Below are 19,761 nucleotides of genomic sequence, written 5' to 3' on the forward strand. Positions count from 1 at the left end.
ACCTGCCAACACGCCCAGCTAACTTTTGTATTTTTAGTAGAAACAGGGTTTCACCATGTTGGCCAGGCTGGTCTCGAACTCCTGACCTCAGGTGATCCGCCTACCTCCGCCTCCCAAAGTGCTGGGATCGCAGGCGTGAGCCACCGCGCCCAGCCTAAAGGCACAATGTATATATAAGAAAGTATCCCCTGGCAGGGTACGTTGGCTCCCGCCTGTAATCCCAGCACTTTGTGAAGCTGAAGCGGGTGGATCACTTGAGCTCAGGAATTCAAAACCAGCTTAAGCAACACAGCAAGACCCTGTCTTTATTTTTAAGTAAGTAAAAATAAAAAAAGAAAATGTCCCTAAGTGTGTGCAGCCTGATGAGTTCTGACAAAGGTAACTAACTCCAATCAAAATACAGAACATTCTCATCCCTCCAGAAGGTTCCCTAGTGCCCTTCCTCACTCACTCTGCCCCCACCTCCAGATCCAGGCAACCACTGATCTGCTTTATGTCACTATAGAAGAGTGTATCTGTTCCAGAATTTCATGTCGACAGAATCATGCAATATGTACTCTTTGGGGTCTGGCTTCTTTCCTTCTGCATAATGTTGTTGATATTCACTCAGGTTCATTCCTTTCTGTTGCCGAACGGCGTTCTGTTGTACAGATGAACCCCTGTTTACATACCCGTTCCCCAGTTGATGGACATTTGGGTTGTTTCCAGTTTGAACTATGATGAACAAGGCAGCTATGAGTATTCTTGTGGGTGCCTCTGTGTGAACATATAATTTCACTCCTCTTGAGTGCCTAGGAAGGGTGGCTGGATCACTGTGCTGGCCAGACGGAATGTCTCTGAAGGCCAGTTCAAAGCTGGCCACCACTGGTCTGACACAGTCACATTGTTTTACAGATGGAGAGAGCCACAGGGCTGGAGCTAGACCCAGGAAACAGAGATGGCAAGTTCTAGCCCAGAGCACTCTCCTCTGGACGGCCCTGCCTCCTGCCTGGGGACTAGGCACCTTCGTCGAAGCTTCCTGCTTTTCTGGGGCAGGAAAATTTGGCCCACATTAGAAGTGGGTTCTGCTCAGTCACTACACCTCTCCGCCCCAAAGCCCTGGTGGAGGCACCCCTTTTTGATGTGGTACAAAGCAACCCCACACACATAACAACACATCTCCCCTCTACAAAGTGTTCGTGACACCTCTCAGATTTTTCCTGAGATAGACAAAAAAGTAAAGCCAGGATTAATTTATTTCTTGGATTGTAGGGTTCTGAGGAACCCTCCTCTTTGGGGAAGGTCACTGGACTGTTACCTGAATTAGTTGGAGCCTGGAGGCTGGAGGCTATGGAGAAGATGATGCGATGTGTTATGATGTGATGTTAGTATTTGAATCAGTGTTTGAAATGTCACTGGGTTTCAGTGAACACTTACTTTGGGTGGATTGGAGCTCTGGTGCTCAAACCCATTAACTGTGGCTATTCCCAGTTAGCATCATGAGGAGAGAGTCCCTGCCCTTTCTCCAAGGCAGCCTGATGTAACTAGACAGGCCCATAGTCTCAGCTGCTGCTGAAACACCTGCTGAAATCCAGCGACAGATCTGCTGTCCCTCCTGTACGTGCAGAAGAGGGGGACCTAGTACTCCTTGGGTGCCTCTCATTCCCTCTCTGAATATACTATACCTCTCTTGTAACTTTCCTTCTTCCTCCCCGAGTTAGTGATCCTCCCCTTTTCCTCCTCTTTGGATTTGAAGGTGGGGGAAAAGGTATTATCTAGCCCCTAGTTAGTCTGCCTGTGTTCTCTGGTAAGGGCCTAGTGGAAGAGAAAAAAAAATAATCTGCCTACTCTTAGCCTTCATTTAAGAACTAAAAAAAGATATTATTTACCAGATGGATATCCTTCTCTTTAAATCCAAACACCCAGTCCTTGGGCCATTTAAAGAATGGACTTAGCATCAAAGCCGAATGGATTTTCTTTTTGTACATTCAGGAATTGCTTAAAATCAGGTGAATTTCATCTTCATATTTGGACTGTATATTTCTTGTCAGCTTTTTCTTTTCCCTGGAGTTTCCAATTGCCTTTCTTTTTCTTGTTGACAAAAGAATAGTGTGCCCTCACCATATCCTCAGGTTTTTCAACTCTACTAATCATGAAATGTACTACAATTCTCTCTTTTATTCCTGGGAACACTTCCCTGGAGCCTTCCTTCCATTTTCCTGCTCTGATCTGGCTCAAGTGGTCTACAGCACATCATTCCAGGACTTCCCTTCCTTGCTCTGCTAGGATGGAGTGCCGGTCTCTAGGTTCCATGGCTTCCTGTTTTTCTTCTTTTTTGCCCCCTCACTTAGCTGAATTACATCTTCAAATAACTTCCTAGGAGAGGATGTAGGAAGAAAAGCTTTCTGGACCTTTTATGTCTGAAAATGTTTTTATGCTGCTTTCAAACTTGATTGTAATTTAGCTGAGGTGATTGTAATTTAGCTGAGGTGATTGTAATTTAGCTAGGTAAATTCCAGGTTTGGAACTAAGAAGGAGGTGGGCGGGTGGTGTCTTCCAGTGGAAAGTACTCTGGGCTGACCCTTGGGATCCCTGCATTCCAGCTCTAGCTTCGGCCCTGTGCTTTTCTCTGGGTATAAAATGAAGAGGTTGGATCAGACCAGAAGTAACCAGCTTTGACTAGTCTTCAAAAGCATTCTATGTGACCAGCACAATGACCCAGCCACTCTTCCTAGGTATTTACCCATGAGAAATGAAAATATACATCCACCCAAAGACGTGTACAAGAATCAGCCAGTCATGGTGGGAGGCCGAGGTGGGAGGATCGCTTGAGCCCAGGAGTTCAAGGCTGCAGTGAGCCAAGATCATGCCACTGCACTCCAGCCTGGAACACACAGTGAGATCCTGCCTCTAAAAATAATAATAATAAAAGATATAAGATAAATTCATTCATACATGTTAAAAAAAAAAAAAAAAAAAGAATATTCACAGTTGTTTTCATTCCTAATAACCCGGAAACAACCCAAATGCCATCAACTGGCAGGTGGAGAAAATCATGGTGGTACATCTATTATGTGTGGCATGGGCAATTTCCACTGACCCTGCTTTGCTTAAACGCAGGTCCTTCTGACCTGAAATCTATGCTTCTGGTCAGGTGCACAGAGAAATTGGGGCTACCACTGTCGGGAAGATGCCTGGAGTGCCAAAGACCTGTGGCTGGTGGCGGATGCATAGAGGGAGTCAAGGAGCAGGACACTTTTGCAGACATGAGGCCTGGCACACGCCAATGTCTGCACTGGGAGGGCCACATCAAGGTGGTCAACAGACCCAGGCAGCAGGAGCAAGAAGAAACAAATGGCCGGGCACAGTGGTTCACGCCTGTAATCCCAGCACTTTGGGAGGCTGAGGTAGGTGGATCACGAGGTCAGGAGTTCAAGGCCAGTCTGACCAACATGGTGAAACCCCGTCTCTACTAAAAATACAAAAATTAGCCGGGCTTGGCGGCACGCTCCTGTAATCCCAGCTACTCAGGAGGAGGCAGGAGAACTGCTTGAATCCTGGAGGCGGAGGTTGTAGTGAGCCAAGATCGCGCCACTGCACTCCAGCCTGGGCGACAGAGTGAGACTCTGTCTCAAAAAAAAAAAAGAAAAAAGGAAAAACAAAATCTAATGCAGCCAGAAGCCTCCGTCCTCCTGCGATTGTCCTCCAGCGCCCTCTGCTGGCAAGGTTTAACGGCATGCTCCCCGTAGAGGAGAAACACGGAGGCCAGTCATGGATGGCAGCGCAGGGATGGACAGGTGAACGGAGAACCTAGAGACGATGGGCTGATCACAAGCACACTTTCTAAAAGGCCTTTTCTTGCCCTCTGATCCCATATTGTTCCTTTTTCATAGCATTCTGTGCCCACCCACCTTATGGATGTAACGAGTTCGTGAACATTTCTGCAGACACGAATTTAATGTTGCCAAGTACTCTTCTATTCCTGGAGTTATCAAAGCTTCATGGGTGGTAAGAATTTCTGGTTTCGCATGTTTTTATTCTCCTTCGTAGGGCTGGTTTTCCTTATAAATCTCTGCTCATTCATATTTATTTTAAAAGGGTTATGTTTGGCCGGGCGTGGTGGCTGACGCCTGTAATCCCAGCACTTTGGGAGGCTGAGGCACAAGAATAGCTCAAACCCAGGAGGCAGAGGTTGCCACGAGCCAAGACCATGCCACTCCACTCCAGCCTGGGCAACAGAGTGAGACTTTGTCTCAAAAAAAAAAGGGGGGGGGTTACACTGCATCCATCAATAGATAAATGTGGTATCTATATACAATGGAATACTACTCAGCCATCATAAGGTAAGAAATCATGTCTTTTGCAGCAATATGGATGGAACTGAAGGCCATATTCTTAAATACAGACATTCAGATACAGAAAGACAAATACCACGTGTTCTCACTTCTAAGAGGGAGTGAAATACTGTGTCCACACGGAAGTGGAGAGCAGAATAAAAGGCAATAGAGACTTAGAGGCGTGAGGGGGTGGGAGGTATAAGTGGGTGGACCATGAGAAATTATTTAAGGGGTACAATGTACGCTATTTGGGTGATGGATACCCTAAACATCCTGAGTTCACCACCCCATCTAAGCATGTAACAGAATTACACTTGCACCCCATACATTTACACAAACAAAATAAAATCCTAAGGACTCTACTGAATATTCCAGTCACTGAGCGGGGATGGTTTCTTCTGCTGTGTTAGCATGTCCTGTTCGCAATGAGTCTCTTCCCTGAGTAGGAAGTCGGCCAGGAGACCCTGGGCCCATGGGCGGAGAGTGTGAGCTGGCAGCCTCCCTCCATTTCAGGGTTATGGGGTGGGGCTAGCCTGTTGACAGTGCACTTCCAAATACCCAGGCAAAGAGGGCTTTACAAACAGAGTGACAGCACCCCACTGGTGGCCCGAGCTTTCCCCAGATACTCCTTCAGTGTTCTGACCCAAAAAGACAATTGTTGGCCAGGCACAGTGGCTCACGCCTGTAATCCCAGCACTTTGGGAGATGGAGGCGGGCAGATCACTTGAGGTCAGGAGTTCCAGACCAGCCTGGCCAACAGGGCAAAACCCCGTCTCTACTAAAAATACAGAAATTAGCTGGGTGTGGTGGTGGGCGCCTGTAATCCCAGCTACTCGGGAGGCTGAGGCAGGAGAGTCACCTGAACCCGGGAGACGGAGGTTGCAGTGAGCTGAGATCCCACCACTGCACATCAGCCTGGGCAAGAGAGCGAGACACCTTCTCAAAAAAATAAAATAAAATAAATAAATAAAAAGACAATACTGGGGATTAAAAACTCAGGCATCATCTGTGCAAACTGGTCAGTGGCCGTGCCATGCCATTGTACACATTTTGAAGTTGTGTTTGAAGACATAGTCACGGGCCACTGCACCTCACAGCTCTCCACTTTCCTCCTGCTCTTCATCTGCCTGCCTCTTCCAAGCCCAGAGCCTCTCTGGGGGTCCTAGAAGCAAGTCACCCCTCACTTCTCTGGCAGCCCTCACAAAGTCACATGGGGTGACCTTTCCTCCACTTGTTTTTTTTTTTTTCTTTTTTAGATAGAGTTTCACCCTGTCACCCAGGCTGGAGTGCAGTGGTGCAATCTCAGCTCACTGCAATCTATGCCTCCCGGGTTCAAGTGATTCTCCTGTCTCAGTCTCCTGAGAAGCTGGGACTACAGATGCCTGCCACCACACCCAGCTAATTAGTGTATTTTTAGTAGAGACAGGGTTTTGCATGTTGGCCAGGCTGGTCTCAAACTCCTGACCTCAAGTGATCCACCCGCCTTAGCCTCCCAAAATGCTGGGATTACAGGCGTGAGCCACCACGCCTGGCCATTCCCCTTGGTTTTGTCACCACTCTTCCATCTGTTTTAAACCACCTGGACATTTGTTAAAATCTCTCAAAGCCCTTTAAAAAACAAAACAAAAAACAAAACAAACAAAAAACGGTCAGGGTTTTAGCAGTTTCCTGCACACTGGTAAAGCCAACCATCCTGAGTTAGAAACCTCTTCAGAAACTTGATATTCATCTCTCTAAGTCAATAAAACAGCCTTGCAAATAGGTCAAGATTTTACCAGCCCGGGGCTGGGCATGGTGGCTCATGCCTGTAATCCCACCACTTTGAGAGGCCAAGGCGGGCAGATCACCTGAGGTCGGGAGTTCAAGACCAGCCTGACCAACATGAAGAAGTTGCGTCTCTACTAAAAATACAACATTAGCCGGCCTTGGTGGCGAGTGCTTGTAACCCCAGTCACTTGGGAGGCTGAGGTAGGAGAATCGCTTGAACCCAGGAGGTGGAGGTTGCGGCGAGCCGAGATTGCACCATTGCACTCCAGTCTGGGCAATAAGAGCGAAACTCCGTCTCAAAAAATAAAAGATTTTACCAGCCCAATAATTTCAGGAAGAATTTTTTTTTTAATCAACAGAATCTCTTACCAAAATGCTAAAACTGGACTTTATCATTCCATTCGCTGGGTCTGACTACTCAAAGGATAACCAGAACCCAGACCTGATCTAATTAACAGCCGAGGGTGTAGGTCATTTGCCCCCACCCCTGGCTGTTGGTGGGGAGAGGCACAACAGTGGGGGCACAGACTCCACCCCGTAGTCGAGGCCTGGAGTGGGAACTGCTTACCCTGGGGCTTGGTGACTGTCTCTGCTGCACAGATTGGGTAGGGGACACAGCGGGCACAGGAGTTGGTGGCTGATGTGGCACAGACCATGCCAGGTCGACATTCGCAGACGCGGGAGGAGTTCCATGCGCACGGCGTCTTCTCCACGAGGTCGTCTAAGGGACACATACGAGGGTCATGGAGAAAGACCAGGATGGCAAGGGCAGGGGGTCCAGAGAGCCCCCAGGAGGACAGAGAAGCAGTTGTCCAAGGGTCCTCCAACAAGAAAATAAATGCTTGTCTGACTATGCCATTGAGCAGCTCTCCCAGCATGCTCAAAATAATTATGCAGGGTGAAAGAAGGCAGGCAAAAAGGGAGGGCATTCTGTATATTGCATTTACAGGAAATTCTAGAAAATGCAAGCTATTGCATGGTGACCATAGGCAGGGGGTGGGAAATGGTGACAAGGAACCCGAGGTAACTTTTAGGGGGAAATGGCTGGTTGCTCAGCTGCATGCATTTGTTAAAACTTATCAAATCGCATCCTCTAATCTGTGCATTTTACCATATGCCCACTACCTCTCCATAAAGCTGTTAAAAGAAAGTCCTCCAGGGGACGGGGTGAGTGCGCATGGGTGCAGAGGAGCCGAGACTGGCCATGACTCCATAACTATTTAAAGCTGGGTGATAGTACACAACCATCTCTGACTCACTCTACATCTGAATATGTCTGAAATTTTTAATGATAAAAAGATTTTTTGGCCAGGCGTGGTGGCTCACGCCTGTAATCCCAGCACTTTGGGAGGCCGAGGCAGGTGGATCACAAGGTCAGGAGTTCGAGACCAGCCTGACCAACACGGTGAAACCCCATCTCTACTAAAAATACAAAACTTAGCCAGGCGTGGTGGCAGGCACCTGTAATCCCAGCTACTCAGCAGGCTGAGGCAGGAGAATCACTTGAACCCGGGAGGCAGAGGTTGCAGTGAGCCAAGATAGTACCACTGCACTCCAACCTGGGTGACAGAACGACACTCCATCCATTTAAAAAAAAAAAAAAATTTTTTTCTCCAAAATAAAAAAATAACATGTTAGAGGTATTATTTTTACTAAGTGTAATAATGCTTTTGTATGTGTTTGGGAATATTTTGCAACGCTCCACTTAGAGGTAAATACAGAATGACTGGATCGGTAATTAGGCAAAATGCGACTTCTCCGCAAGAGTAGTTCTCAATCAGCAGGATACTTAGAGGCCCAGCATGATAATGGTAAGGGCTGGACAGTCTCTTCTTACAACCTCCAGAGCAAGGGAACTAGGCAGGATTTGGGGAATTTGTGCAGAGGGTGCATGAGCTCAGCAATAAATGAAACCATTTGGGACGACAGCAGCTATTATCATTATTATTATAGCTCTTAAGATAATTGAGTATGTGTGAGACAGTCGTCTCAGCACTCTACCCAGATTCACCTACAATCATGTATTTAATTCTTACACAGTTCTCTGAGATAGATACTACTATGCCCATTTTGCAGCAGAGGAAACTGAGGCACAGAGAGGTTAGGAAACCTGCTTGAGTTTATAGGCTATTAGGCGGGAGAGGCGGGATCTGAACCCCGCACTCGGGTTCTAGAGCTCATGCCTTTAGCTACTAATACGCCGCTCTACTCCCTCGTAGGGCTTCAGTTAGGAGAGCTGAAGGAATTACTGGGCCCAGAGCTAACGCCTCTTTCTCCATATGTCCACATGGTGGTTGTGGCAGACTGTATTTTCCCAAAACAGTGATATTTCTGGCCCTACAGTGATATTTCTGGCCCTTCCAGAGCCTTGCCACTTACCCATTAAGAAGTACAACTGTTTTCCTTCCCTCAGTCTCAAGTGAGATTTGTGGTTGCCTCAACAAACAGGAAGTGGTGGAAGTTCTGTGTGACTTCTGAGGCTAGGTCATAAAAGGGGATGTGGCTGCTGCCTCTCTCTGTCTCTCTGTCTGTCTCTCTCTCTCTCCCCCTCCTTCTCTGTCTCTTCCTTTCTCTCTCTCCCTCTCTCCTCCTCCTTCTCTCTCTCTTCCTTTCTCTCTCTCTCTCTCCCCCTCCTTCTCTGTCTCTTCCTTTCTCTCTCTCCCTCTCTCCTCCTCCTTCTCTGTCTCTCTCTCTCCCCCTCCTTCTCTGTCTCTTCCTTTCTCTCTCTCCCTCTCTCCTCTCCTTCTCTCTCTCCCTCCTTCTCTCTTCTCTCTTTCCTCTCTCTCTCTCCCCCTCCTTCTCTCTCTCTTCCTTCTCTCTCTCTCCCCCTCCTTCTCTCTCTCTTCCTTTCTCTCTCTCTCTCCCCTCCTTCTCCTTCTCTGTCTCTCTCTCTCTCTCCCCCTCCTTCTCTCTCTCTTCCTTTCTCTCTCTCTCTCTCCCTCCTTCTCTCTCTTCCTTCTCTCTCTCTCTCTCTCTCCCCCTCCTTCTCCTTCTCTGTCTCTCTCTCTCCCCCTCCTTCTCTCTCTCTTCCTTTCTCTCTCTCTCTCTCCCCCTCCTTCTCTCTCTCTTCCTTTCTCTCTCTCTCCCCCTCTTCTTCTCTCTTCCTTTCTCTCTCTCTCTCCCCCTCCTTCTCCTTCTCTGTCTCTCTCTCTCTCTCCCCCTCCTTCTCTGTCTCTTCCTTTCTCTCTCTCCCTCTCTCCTCCTCCTTCTCTGTCTCTCTCTGCCTTTCTCTCCCTCTCTCTTTCTGTCTCTGTCTCTTTCTCTCTGTCACTCTCTCTCTCTCTGTCTCTCTCTGTCACTTGTTCTCTCTCTCTCCGTCTCCGTCACCTTCTCTCTCTACCTCTCCCCCTCTTTCTGTCTCTCTCTCTCTTTCTCTGTCTCTCTCTCTCTCTGTCTCTTTCTGTCTCTGTCACTCCTCTCTCTCTTTCTCTCTCTCTTCCTGTCTCTCTCTCTTTCAAGACATTTATGGCAGGGTGCAATGGCTCACACCTTTGATTCCAACACTTTGGGAGGCTGAGGCGGGCGGATCACTTGAGGGCAGGAGTTTGGGACCAGCCTGGCCAAGATGGTGAAACCCCGTCTCTACTAAAAATACAAAAAAAGAAAAAGACTTCGCCTTTAGAACCCAGCCACCAGACCATGAGGAAGCCCCGGGTAAGACATGAAGAAGCCGACATGGAAAGGAACCGAGGCCGCAGCCAGGAGCCAACACCAACCCCCAGGCAGGTGAATGAATGAGGCTTCAGAGCATCCGGATCTGCAGCTTTTGGGCTTTCCAGCTAACACCCCAGACACTGTGGAGCAGAGACAAGCTGTCCCCGCAGTGCCCTGTCTGAATTCTGACTCACAGAATCTGTGAGTACAAAGAATGGTTTGTTTTCACAACTAAGTTTTAAGAAAATTTGCTGTGCAGCCTTAGTAACTAGGACAGAGCCCTCCAATGACAACAGTGTCTGTGGTTCTTTTTGGCCTCCCCTGACTCTCCGCTCTGCTTTGCTGCCCAAAAGAAGCTCTGGACAAGGAGACAGACTCACACATTCCCAGTGGCCTCCGTGAATAGCCGGGGCCTCTAACAGTCACAGCAGCCTGTGGCCTGAGCAACCCCCCGGCCCACATGACCCTTGGGGTGCGGCTGGCACTGGGAGGTTGTGATGGGCTGGACACAGGGAAGCCCCACATCCACGTTCTGCTGTGCGTGCGCACTCAGTAAGTGCTTGTCAAAGCAGCTCGCGGGCCAGGCTCAGTGGCTCACGCCTGTAATCCCAGCACTTTGGGAAGCCGAGGTGGGAGGACAATTTGAGCCCGAGTTCGAGAACAGCCTGGGCAACATAGTGAGACCCCCGTCTCTACAAAAAATATTTTTTTAATTAGCCAGGCATGGTGGTGTGTGCCTATAGTCCCAGCCACTTGAGAGGCTGGGGCAAAAGGATCATGTGATCCTGGGAGGTCACAGCTACAGTGAGCTATGATCACACCACTGCACTGCAGCCTGGGTGAAAGAGTAAGACCCTGTCTGGGAAAAAATAAAAAAGGTGGCTCATAGAGGCAGCCAGTGGGGTGGACAAGAACCTGGAACCTGGTGGCACTTGTCTGGGTTCAAACTCCAGCCTGCAGGCCTTGGAAGTTCCCTGACTTCCCCAAGCCTCTGTTTCCTCTTCTGTAAAAGGGGAATGATGACAATCCTTGAATCACAGAGTAGTTACAAACATTAATGAGCCGAGTTTGGAACAGGCGGGTGATTCACAAATGCTTCCTGGAAGGAAAAAATATGCAAATATGGAAGCCCTCTGAAAAGAGGCGACCCCCATCAAAAACCCACAAACATGAGGGGGAGTTACTGGAAGTTCACGGTTCAAAAATGCAGAGAGGTAAACTGAGGCCCAGGGCGGGACGAGGCCCTTACCTCGAGAACAGCTCACGCAGGCCGTGCAGCGGCCAGCCTCGTCCAGGTAGTAGTCAGGCTCACACTGCTTCCTGCAGTCGCCAGACCCCTGTGGGCACGGCTGCGTTGGGGACAGACCTGGGGAAAGAAGCAGAGAAGCTGCAGACCAGGCCGCCTTGGCAAAGGGCCTCACTCCTCACCCAACCCTGAAGCCCCCCCACCCTTCACGATGGCCAGCTCCCAAACTCCACACATCAGCTCAGTCTAGCCTTTCAGAGGGAGTCCTGAGGCTCAGAGAGGACAGGGATACTGCGTGCATTCCACCTGAGAGGAGGGCACTCACCGCCCCCCAACCAGCCCCTGCCCACTGTTCCTCCTGAGGCCACCATGCCACAGCTTCCCCCAACCCTGTCTCATGGCTCTGTCACTCCCCTGCTCAAAACCTTGGGTACAGCTTCGCTGAGAGCTCAGCACACTAGAGTAACTCCTGTTTAGAATGGTATTAGGCGGGGAGGGGCTGGGTGCCTCCTACCTCCCTCTTTTAAAGACCCGTGTGGGCCAGGCGCAGTGGCTCACGTCTGTAATCCCAGCACCTTGGGAGGCTGAGGCGGGTGGATCACTTGAGGCCAGGAGTTTGTGACCAGCCTGGTCAACATGGTGAAACCCCATCTCTATTTAAAAAAAAAAAAGTAGCAGAGTGTGGTGGTAGGTGCCTGTAGTCCCAGCTACTGGGGAGGCTGAGGCAGGAGAATTGTTTGAACCCGGAAGGCGGAGGTTGCAGTGAGCCGAGATCGCGCCATTGCACTCCAGCCTGGGCGACAGAGCAAGACTCACCTCAAAAAAACAAACCACAAACAAACAAAAGACATCATAGAGAGAATGAGCAAAGCCGTGGAGCGGGAGAAGGCACAACTATAGGACAAGAGCTCCAAAACCCAAAATTATTAGAAGTCCCACAAATCCATTTCTTTTTTTACAAAACCAACCCAAGAGAAAGGAAAGTGCGTGCATGCAAGGATGAATGTTTCATTCTTCATTATAGCCAAAGGCAGAAACAACCCAAATATCCAAAAACTGGATAAACAAAGCACGGCATATCTACGCCGTGGAGGGCTATTCTGTAATAAAAAGGGACTAGGCCAGGCGCAGTGGCTCACACCTGTAATCTCAGCACTCTGGGAGGCCGAGGCAGGCAGATCACCTGAGGTCGGGAGTTCGAGACCAGCCTGACCAACATGGTGAAATCCCATCTCTACTAAAAATACAAAATTAGCCAGGCGTGGTGGCACACACCTGTAGTCCCAGTTACTCGGGAGGGTGAGGCAGGAGAATCACTTGAACCCAGGAGGTGGAGGTTGTAGTGAGCCGAGACTGCACCATTGCACTCCAGCCTGGGAGACACGAGTGAAACTCCATCTCAAAAAAAAAGAAAAAGAAAAATGACTAACTGAGGGTTGACCCTTCGCCATGGGGACCAGGAGGGCATCAGGTGGACACGTGCAGAGGCTGGCCAACTGAGTCACAAGTGTCACAGCAGCAGAGCAGGACCCATTTCCCTCTCACAAACCAACAAAGAGGGAAACAGAGGTGAGAGATGGGGCACCGGTGCCTGGCACAAGGTAGGCCCTCTGCACTGCTGGCAAATGAATGAGCCCGCTCATGTCTACCTCTGCCCCTCGATGCTTTCAGCCCTAGATCGTGCCTTGCCACTCTCTTCTCTCCCTACCAGGAGAAGACCACAGATGAGTGCCCGCCTGCTCCAAACACCCCCACTCATGGGCCATCCACCAATCGGGCACCCCAGGGAGACGACCCACAGCTTCACGGGGAGATTACCTGGATCTGAACTAGGCCTTCCCACAGAGGAGGGAGAGCCGGGAGCCCTTTTCAGTTTAGAAGCAGCTTCCTGGGCGAGGCGGGTGCCCCCTCTTAGAGGCATGGTGCTGGCATTGGAGGTTGCTGGGGACACCGGGGTGGGCTTGGCCTGGGGGATGGTGCCACTGGGGAAGAAGCCAGAGACGGGACTGGTAATTCTGCCCATGGAGCAAGGGAGGCCTGTGATCAGGAATAACAGTTTCCACAGAGATGGGGTCCCGGGCCCTCGGCCCACCACCTCTGGCAGGCCCACTGTAAGCTCCTGGGAGCAAGGCCTGTGTTTTCCAGGCCCTCTGGGTCTCCCACAGGCTCAGGGCAGGGCTGGGCACACTCTAGGGCCTCAAATGACCTGAGGGCTTGGCAGAGAGGCACCGGGAATCCTGACACCGTGGGCTGAACCCCACCTACACCCCCACGCCCAGTTGTACCCTGGGCGTCCTGTGGGGTGGGACAGCCTCATCTGAAGGCCAGCTTGGGGGAAGAGGAGGAGGCAGAGCCAGGGAGTCACCTGGAGGGTTCCTTGCAGTTCTCCAGGCTGGCACAGGCAGGGCTGAGCCCTGGGGAAGCCAGCTCACAAACCGTGTTCTTCTGCGCCGTGCCTGCAGGGCGGACAGCAGTGCCTTCAGAATCGGTGTTGGGGACCCAAATTCTCCCAGAATACACACTTCCCTACCACAGGCCAGAGTTGGAGATGGGGTCCTTGGAAAACGCAGTGGTCATCTGGAGGTGGCACCTGCCTGGCACCTGTTCCCCATTGGAGTAAAGCAGCCTACCTTTCCCTGGAGAATTACCCTCCCTCTGACCTCAGCATCTGTGGTTAGGGGTCGGGACCGACTGAATCCCCTTTCCAGGAATGGCCATGAGACCAGGCTGGACCAATCAGTCCGTTCCATTCCTGTGACCATGATGAGCCAGTTCAGGGATGGACATGTGACCCAAGCCTGTGAGGCAGAATTTAAAGATTCTGGTTTGGGATTTAAAGGTTTTGGTTTTGGGATATTAAAAATGTAAGAAAGGGAAGTTGTCTTCCCACTGGTGCTAGGCAGAGCTGCTAGTAAGTATCTTGTAGACAAACCAACAGAGAGGAAAACAGAGGTGAGAGATGGGGCAAGACGGAGCCCCGGATCCAGCCATGCCTGAAGCTTCTCAGAGCTACCCCCAGACTTTTAAGCTACACGTGCTAAAAAATTGGGGATTTTGCTACTTGCAATCCAAGGAGTCCTGGAGAATGCTGGACGGAAGCAGAGTGGAGAAGAAAACACACACATCGGGCCGGGCGCGGTGGCTCAAGCCTGTAATCCCGGCACTTTGGGAGGCCGAGACGGGCGGATCACGAGGTCAGGAGATCGAGACCATCCTGCCTAACACGGTGAAACCCTGTCTCTACTAAAAAATACAAAAAACTAGCCGGGCGAGGTGGTGGGCGCCTGTAGTCCCAGCTACTCGGGAGGCTGAGGCAGGAGAATGGCGTGAACCCGGGAGGCGGAGCTTGCAGTGAGCTGAGATCCAGCCACTGCACTCCAGCCTGGGCAACAGAGCGAGACTCTGTCCCAAAAAAAAAAAAAAAAAAAAAGAAAAGAAAACACACACATCATCCATCCAGTGCCCCTGAGTTTGCCTGTCATGTCCTAACTGTGCCAGGAAAGTCTATTTTATTTACTTATTCATTTATTTGAGACAGAGTCTTGCTCTGTCACCCAGGCTGGAGTGCAGAGATGCAATCTCGGCTTACTGCAACCTCTGCCTCCCAGGTTCAAGCAATTCTCCTGCCTTAGCCTCCCAAGTATCTGGGATTACAGGTGCCCGCAACCATGCCTGGCTAATTTTTGTAATTTTAGTAGAGACGGGGTTTCGCCATGTTGGCCAGGCTGGTCTCGAACTCCTGACCTCAGGTGATCCACCCTCCTCAGCCTCCCAAAGTACTGGGATTACAGGCGTGAGCCACCATGCCCAGTCCAGTCAAATGATTATAATCATACACACTTCACCAGGCTGTCGTCAGGATAAACGGAAGAGTGCACGTGAGGTGCCCATCACACTGCGTGACACGTCTGGTAAATGCTATGTCCTTACCCCCATCTGGACTCCCGTTCCATCACTTAGAAGGTGACCTGTATGTCACCGGGTGTGGTGGCTCACGCCTGTAATCCCAACACTTTGGGAGGCCTAGGTGGGTGGATCACAAGGTTAGGAGTTTGAGACCAGCCTGGCCAACATAGTGAAACCCCATCTCTACTAAAATCACAAAAAAATTAGCTGGGCGTGGTGGCGGATACCTGTAATCTCAGCTACTCAGAAGGCTGAGGCAGGAGAATCACTTGAACCCAGGAGGCAGAGGTTGCAGTGAGCTGAGATCACGCCATTGCACTCTAGTCTGGGCGACAGAGCGAGGCTCTGTCACACACAAAAAAGAAAAGGGACCTGCATGTGTGGGACTTCCCTCTGAAGGTTTCCGTGGAGGTGGGCGCGAGCAATGCTGACCTCTCATGTTCTGCAGCATGGTGGAGAGACACCTAAGCTTAGGCATTTCCTGCTCTGTCTTTGCAGGCAATTTACCTCTCATCTCCAAACCTCGATTTCCACACCTGGAAAATGGGGCTAATACTGTCTGTCTTACGGAGACTTGAGAATTTCAGGAGAGACAGCCAGTGAAAGCTCTTAGCATGGGGCTTGGCTGATTGGAGGCAGAAACTGCTTTCCATTTTACAGCTGGAAAAACACAAGCCCTGAGAGCTACCCCATGGGTGAGTCCACAGGGGACCTCAGAGATTAACGAGGCTTTGGCAGCTGAGATTAGAACACGTCTAAAACAGTGCTGTCCAACGGAAGTATGTGAGTCACACAGGCCAGCTCAAATATTCTAGGAGCCACGTTTTAAAAGGTAAAAAGAAATAACTGCAATTAATTTTCACAGTATATTTATTTAACCTAGTATATCTAAAATATCATGTTTGCAGGCAATCAATATAAAAATAATTAATTATATTCTTGTTTATATTAAGTTTTTGAAATCCAGTGCATATTATATACACAGCACTTCTCAATACAGACGTAGCTGCATTTTTTTTTTAATTTTTATTGTTTGTTGTTGTTGTTGTTGTTTTGAAACAGAGTCTAACTCTGTTGTCCAGGTTGGAGTGCAGTGGCACAATCTCAGCTCACTGCAACCTCCATCTCCTGGATTCAAGCAATTCTCATGCCTCAGCCTCCCGAGTATCTGGGATTACAAGCACCCGCCACCACACCTGGCCAATTTTTGCATTTTTAGCAGAGACGAGGTTTCACATTGGCCAGGCTGGTATCAAACTCCTGACTTCAAGTGATCGGCCTGGCTCGGCCTCCCAAAATGCTGGGATTACAGGTGTGAGCCACCGCACCCGGCCCCTAACTGCATTTTAAGTGCATGGCCACGTGCCATGGGCATTGGGCAGTTTGGGTCCAGGGGCAGCAAAGGGAGGCCTCTGGCGCCGCCGTGTGGCAGTCTCAGGAACACCGCCCAGACAGTCCCTCCAGCAGGAAGCCTTGGCTGGAACAACTGAACTCAAGATGTTTTTCACAAAGATACAAAAGTTTCTGAGCTGAAAACTTTTTGGAAGTTTGGCCTTTTTGGAGAGGCCCCCAAGGCCTTCAGTTACACTCCCTCATTTGACAGATGGGGAGAAGACTGAGGTCCAGAGACAGGTGGGAACATGCCCCACAAGTGCAAATGTTTGCAAAATCCTAGGTATGTGCTGCCCAGTCTACTGCAGCACTCTCCCCTGCTTATGGGTGGAGGGCTTCAGCATTTCCTCAACAGAGCGCTCTCGCCTGATCCAAGGGGAATTTGACCAGATCTGAACTCCACCCACCCCAAGCCTGGATCTCTCTGTCAGGTGCCCCCATATCTTAATTCAACAAATTTCTATGGGGAGCAGGTGCCATGCCTAGCATTTGATCAGGCAGTGGGGAGATGCTGATGAACACCAGGGGCATGGTCTTTGCCCTCAGGAAGCTTCCAGCCAGGGAGGGAGACAGACATTGATCAAACCAAGAGACAGAGAGAGGTATGTATCCACATTTGCAAAGGACACAGTGCTGCCAGCTTCCCTAGTGAGAGGCCAGGGAAGGCCTCCTGAGGAAGTGGGATGGAGAGCTCAGGGCTGAGAAGGACTTGACTAAGTGAATGAGGAGGGAAGGGTGTCTCTGACAGAGAGAACAGCACGTGCAGAGGCCGGGTGGGACAGAGAAGCACAGCATCCCCTGACCTGGAAGAAGGGCAGCGCAGGTGGGGCCCGGAGAGTGAGGGCTTGGTGCTGAGAGCTGGGGCTGGGAGAAAGGAGGGGGCTGTGTTGGGATCGCATCCTGAGACTGATTCTGGGAAGATGGCGTAGGCACGTTTTTCCCTCGTCCTCCCACTAAGAACTGCTAAAAGCCCTGGACATTATGTACAAAATAAATGTAAGAAGACTCTGAAAGACGAAGAGAAGAAGGTAGGTCAACTAGGGGCCTTGGGACCAGAAGGACACAGTGGTGAGTCTCTGTAGTTTTCTTTTTCTTTCTTTTTTTTTTTTTTTTTGAGATGGAATCTCACTCTTGTTGCCCAGGCTGGAGTGCTATAGCGTGACCTTGGCTCACTGCAACCTCTACCTCCCAGGTTCAAGTGATTTCCCTGCCTCAGCCTCCCGAGTAGATGGGATTACAGGTGCCCACCACCACGCCTGGCTAACTTTTGTATTTTTAGTAGAGACGAGTTTTCACCATGTTGGCCAGGATGGTCTTGAACCCCTGACCTCAAGTGATCTGCCTGTCTCGGCCTCCCAAAGTGCTGGGATTACAGGCGTGAGCCACCACACCTGGCCTTGCGTCCTTATCTTTAGAGTAACAGGAAGATACTGAAGCATTTCAGGTATATACCTGTGTGTGTGTGTGTGTGTGTGTGTGTGTGTGAGAGAGAGAGAGAGAGAGAGAGAGAGAGAGAGACAGACAGAGGATCAGATTCAGATTTGGTCCTGCAAGAGTCATTCTGACTGTCTGCCATGGGGACTGTATAAGAGAAGGAATTGGGGGTGAGAAGGTGGGGAAGATAATTGGGGCCAAGTCTACAAGACTCAAGGACGGGCTGGCTGTGAGAGATGAGGGAAGAGGGGAAGGACAAAAGGGGCAGGCAGTGGTAGCGATGGGGGTGACCGCCAATCCCCAGGTTTGCACAGCAGGGCATGGGACTCCAGAGAAGGACCTGGTTGCGGGAGAGACCACAGGGACTTTGTGGCACTTTTCTCCTCCATGGACACAGGGCTGCCTCTGAGCCCGTCTCCCCGGCTCCATGCACTCTGCAGCTGCGGCACCCACTTTGTGTTGTGCTCCAAAGCCCACCCACTCCTCATGCCTCCCTTCTGGAAGATGATCCCAATGCCACCCAGACAGTTTCTGTGGCCCGTACCCCTTCTCCGGTTACGAGCAGCCCTGACACCTTGTACTATCGGAGAAGTAGAAGTCAGAGAGGTAAGACACTTGTCTGAGGTCACATGGTAAGCTGGAAAAGAAACCCAAGTTTCTCAAGGCTTGAGCCCGGAGCTGGATCTCTTAGCACCTCTAACTCCCAATGCCCTGAACCTGAAAGGGTGAAGTCAACCCCAGTCTTCCAGGGAACTCCCAGGATAGAGACTTGAAGTTTTCTTCTTGTTTATGGGGGCATCAGATAACTGCTGCCTTGACCCTCAAACCAAACCAAGACCTCCTCCAGCCAGGTCTATGCCAGGGGACAGCAGGGTCTCTCTGTACCTGGAACACAAGATGGGGGGAGGGCAGCAGAAGGGCTGGGTGCTAGGTACATCTCTGGCCCATCGCCAAAGGAGACACGATCCGTCCAACAGGCTCCGGGAAGCAGGAGGTCGGAAGTCAGTAGGGCACTGGGGTGGGCGGAAGGTGCAGCAGCAACAGCACAGATCTCTGTCCTGGGCCGAGGGTGGGGACACTGACCTGGGAACTTGACAATCATCCCTGCTGGGCAGACAGAATGGAAGAAGCAGCGGGCACAGGAGTTGACAGCAGACACGGCACAGAACATGCCAGGTTGACATTCGCAGACACGGGAGGAGTTCCATGCACACGGCATCTTCTCCACGAGGTCGTCTAAAAGGACACAGACAGGGGTCACAGAGGGGAACAGAAGAAAGGTATCTCTCCAGAGAGCTCTTGAGATGAGAGAGAGAGAGCAGGCAGCCTGTCTCCACAGGCAGCCACAGTGCAGCCTCCACCTCCCAGCTCACCCCGCTGGTGACCACTAAAATTGGATTAAAAATCAAAATAAATTAATGTACCAACTTTTTTAAATACAAAAAAGAAAAAAGGCATGGAGGAAACTTAGATGCACATCGCTAAATGAAAGACACCAGTCTGAAAAGGCTACACACTGACTCCAACTACATGACATTTCTGGAAGAGATAAAACTATCGAGACAGTAAAGAGACCAGCAGCTGCCAGAGGTTCGGGGGAGGGAGAGATGAAGCGAGGAGCTCAGGACACATTTGGGGCAGTGAAAATATTCCGGATGCCACTGTGATGGTGGGCACGTGTCATCATCCATTTTTCTAAAGCCCTAGAATGCGCAACACCAAGAGTGAACCCTGATGTAAACTATGGACATTGTTGGTAATAATAACGCATTGTTAGTAAGAATAGTAAGAATAACGCATCATTATCGGGTCACCCATGCTAACAACTGTGCAACACTAATGCAAGGTGTTCATGACAGGGGAGGCCGGGCGCAGTGGCTCACGCCTTTCATCCCAGCACTTTGGGAGGCCGAGGCAGGAGGACCATTTGCCCTCAGGAATTCCAGACCAGCCTGGGCAACATGGCAAAATCCTGTCTCTACAAAAACAAAAAAAAAAATACAAAAATTAGCCAGGCATGGTAGCACATGCCTGTAGTCCCAGCTA

General features: G+C 50.3%; 1 protein-coding gene across 2 annotated transcripts in view; it reads right to left on the reverse strand.

The window, feature by feature from the left end:
• Positions 1–19,761, reverse strand: part of TNFRSF8 (TNF receptor superfamily member 8) — an 80,848-nt gene that overhangs the window by 20,800 nt on the left and 40,287 nt on the right. For both annotated transcript variants that reach the window (XM_010371734.2, XM_030913858.1), the window contains exons 4-8: positions 18,799–18,951; positions 13,349–13,439; positions 12,802–12,965; positions 10,987–11,103; positions 6,652–6,804 (exon numbers count right to left, since the gene is read on the reverse strand). In XM_010371734.2, coding sequence (XP_010370036.1) covers positions 6,652–6,804; positions 10,987–11,103; positions 12,802–12,965; positions 13,349–13,439; positions 18,799–18,951 — 678 coding nt within the window. The remainder of the gene's footprint in view (positions 1–6,651; positions 6,805–10,986; positions 11,104–12,801; positions 12,966–13,348; positions 13,440–18,798; positions 18,952–19,761) is intronic.

The sequence above is a fragment of the Rhinopithecus roxellana genome, chromosome 12 (assembly GCF_007565055.1).
Source record: "Rhinopithecus roxellana isolate Shanxi Qingling chromosome 12, ASM756505v1, whole genome shotgun sequence".
Lineage (NCBI taxonomy): Eukaryota > Metazoa > Chordata > Mammalia > Primates > Cercopithecidae > Rhinopithecus > Rhinopithecus roxellana.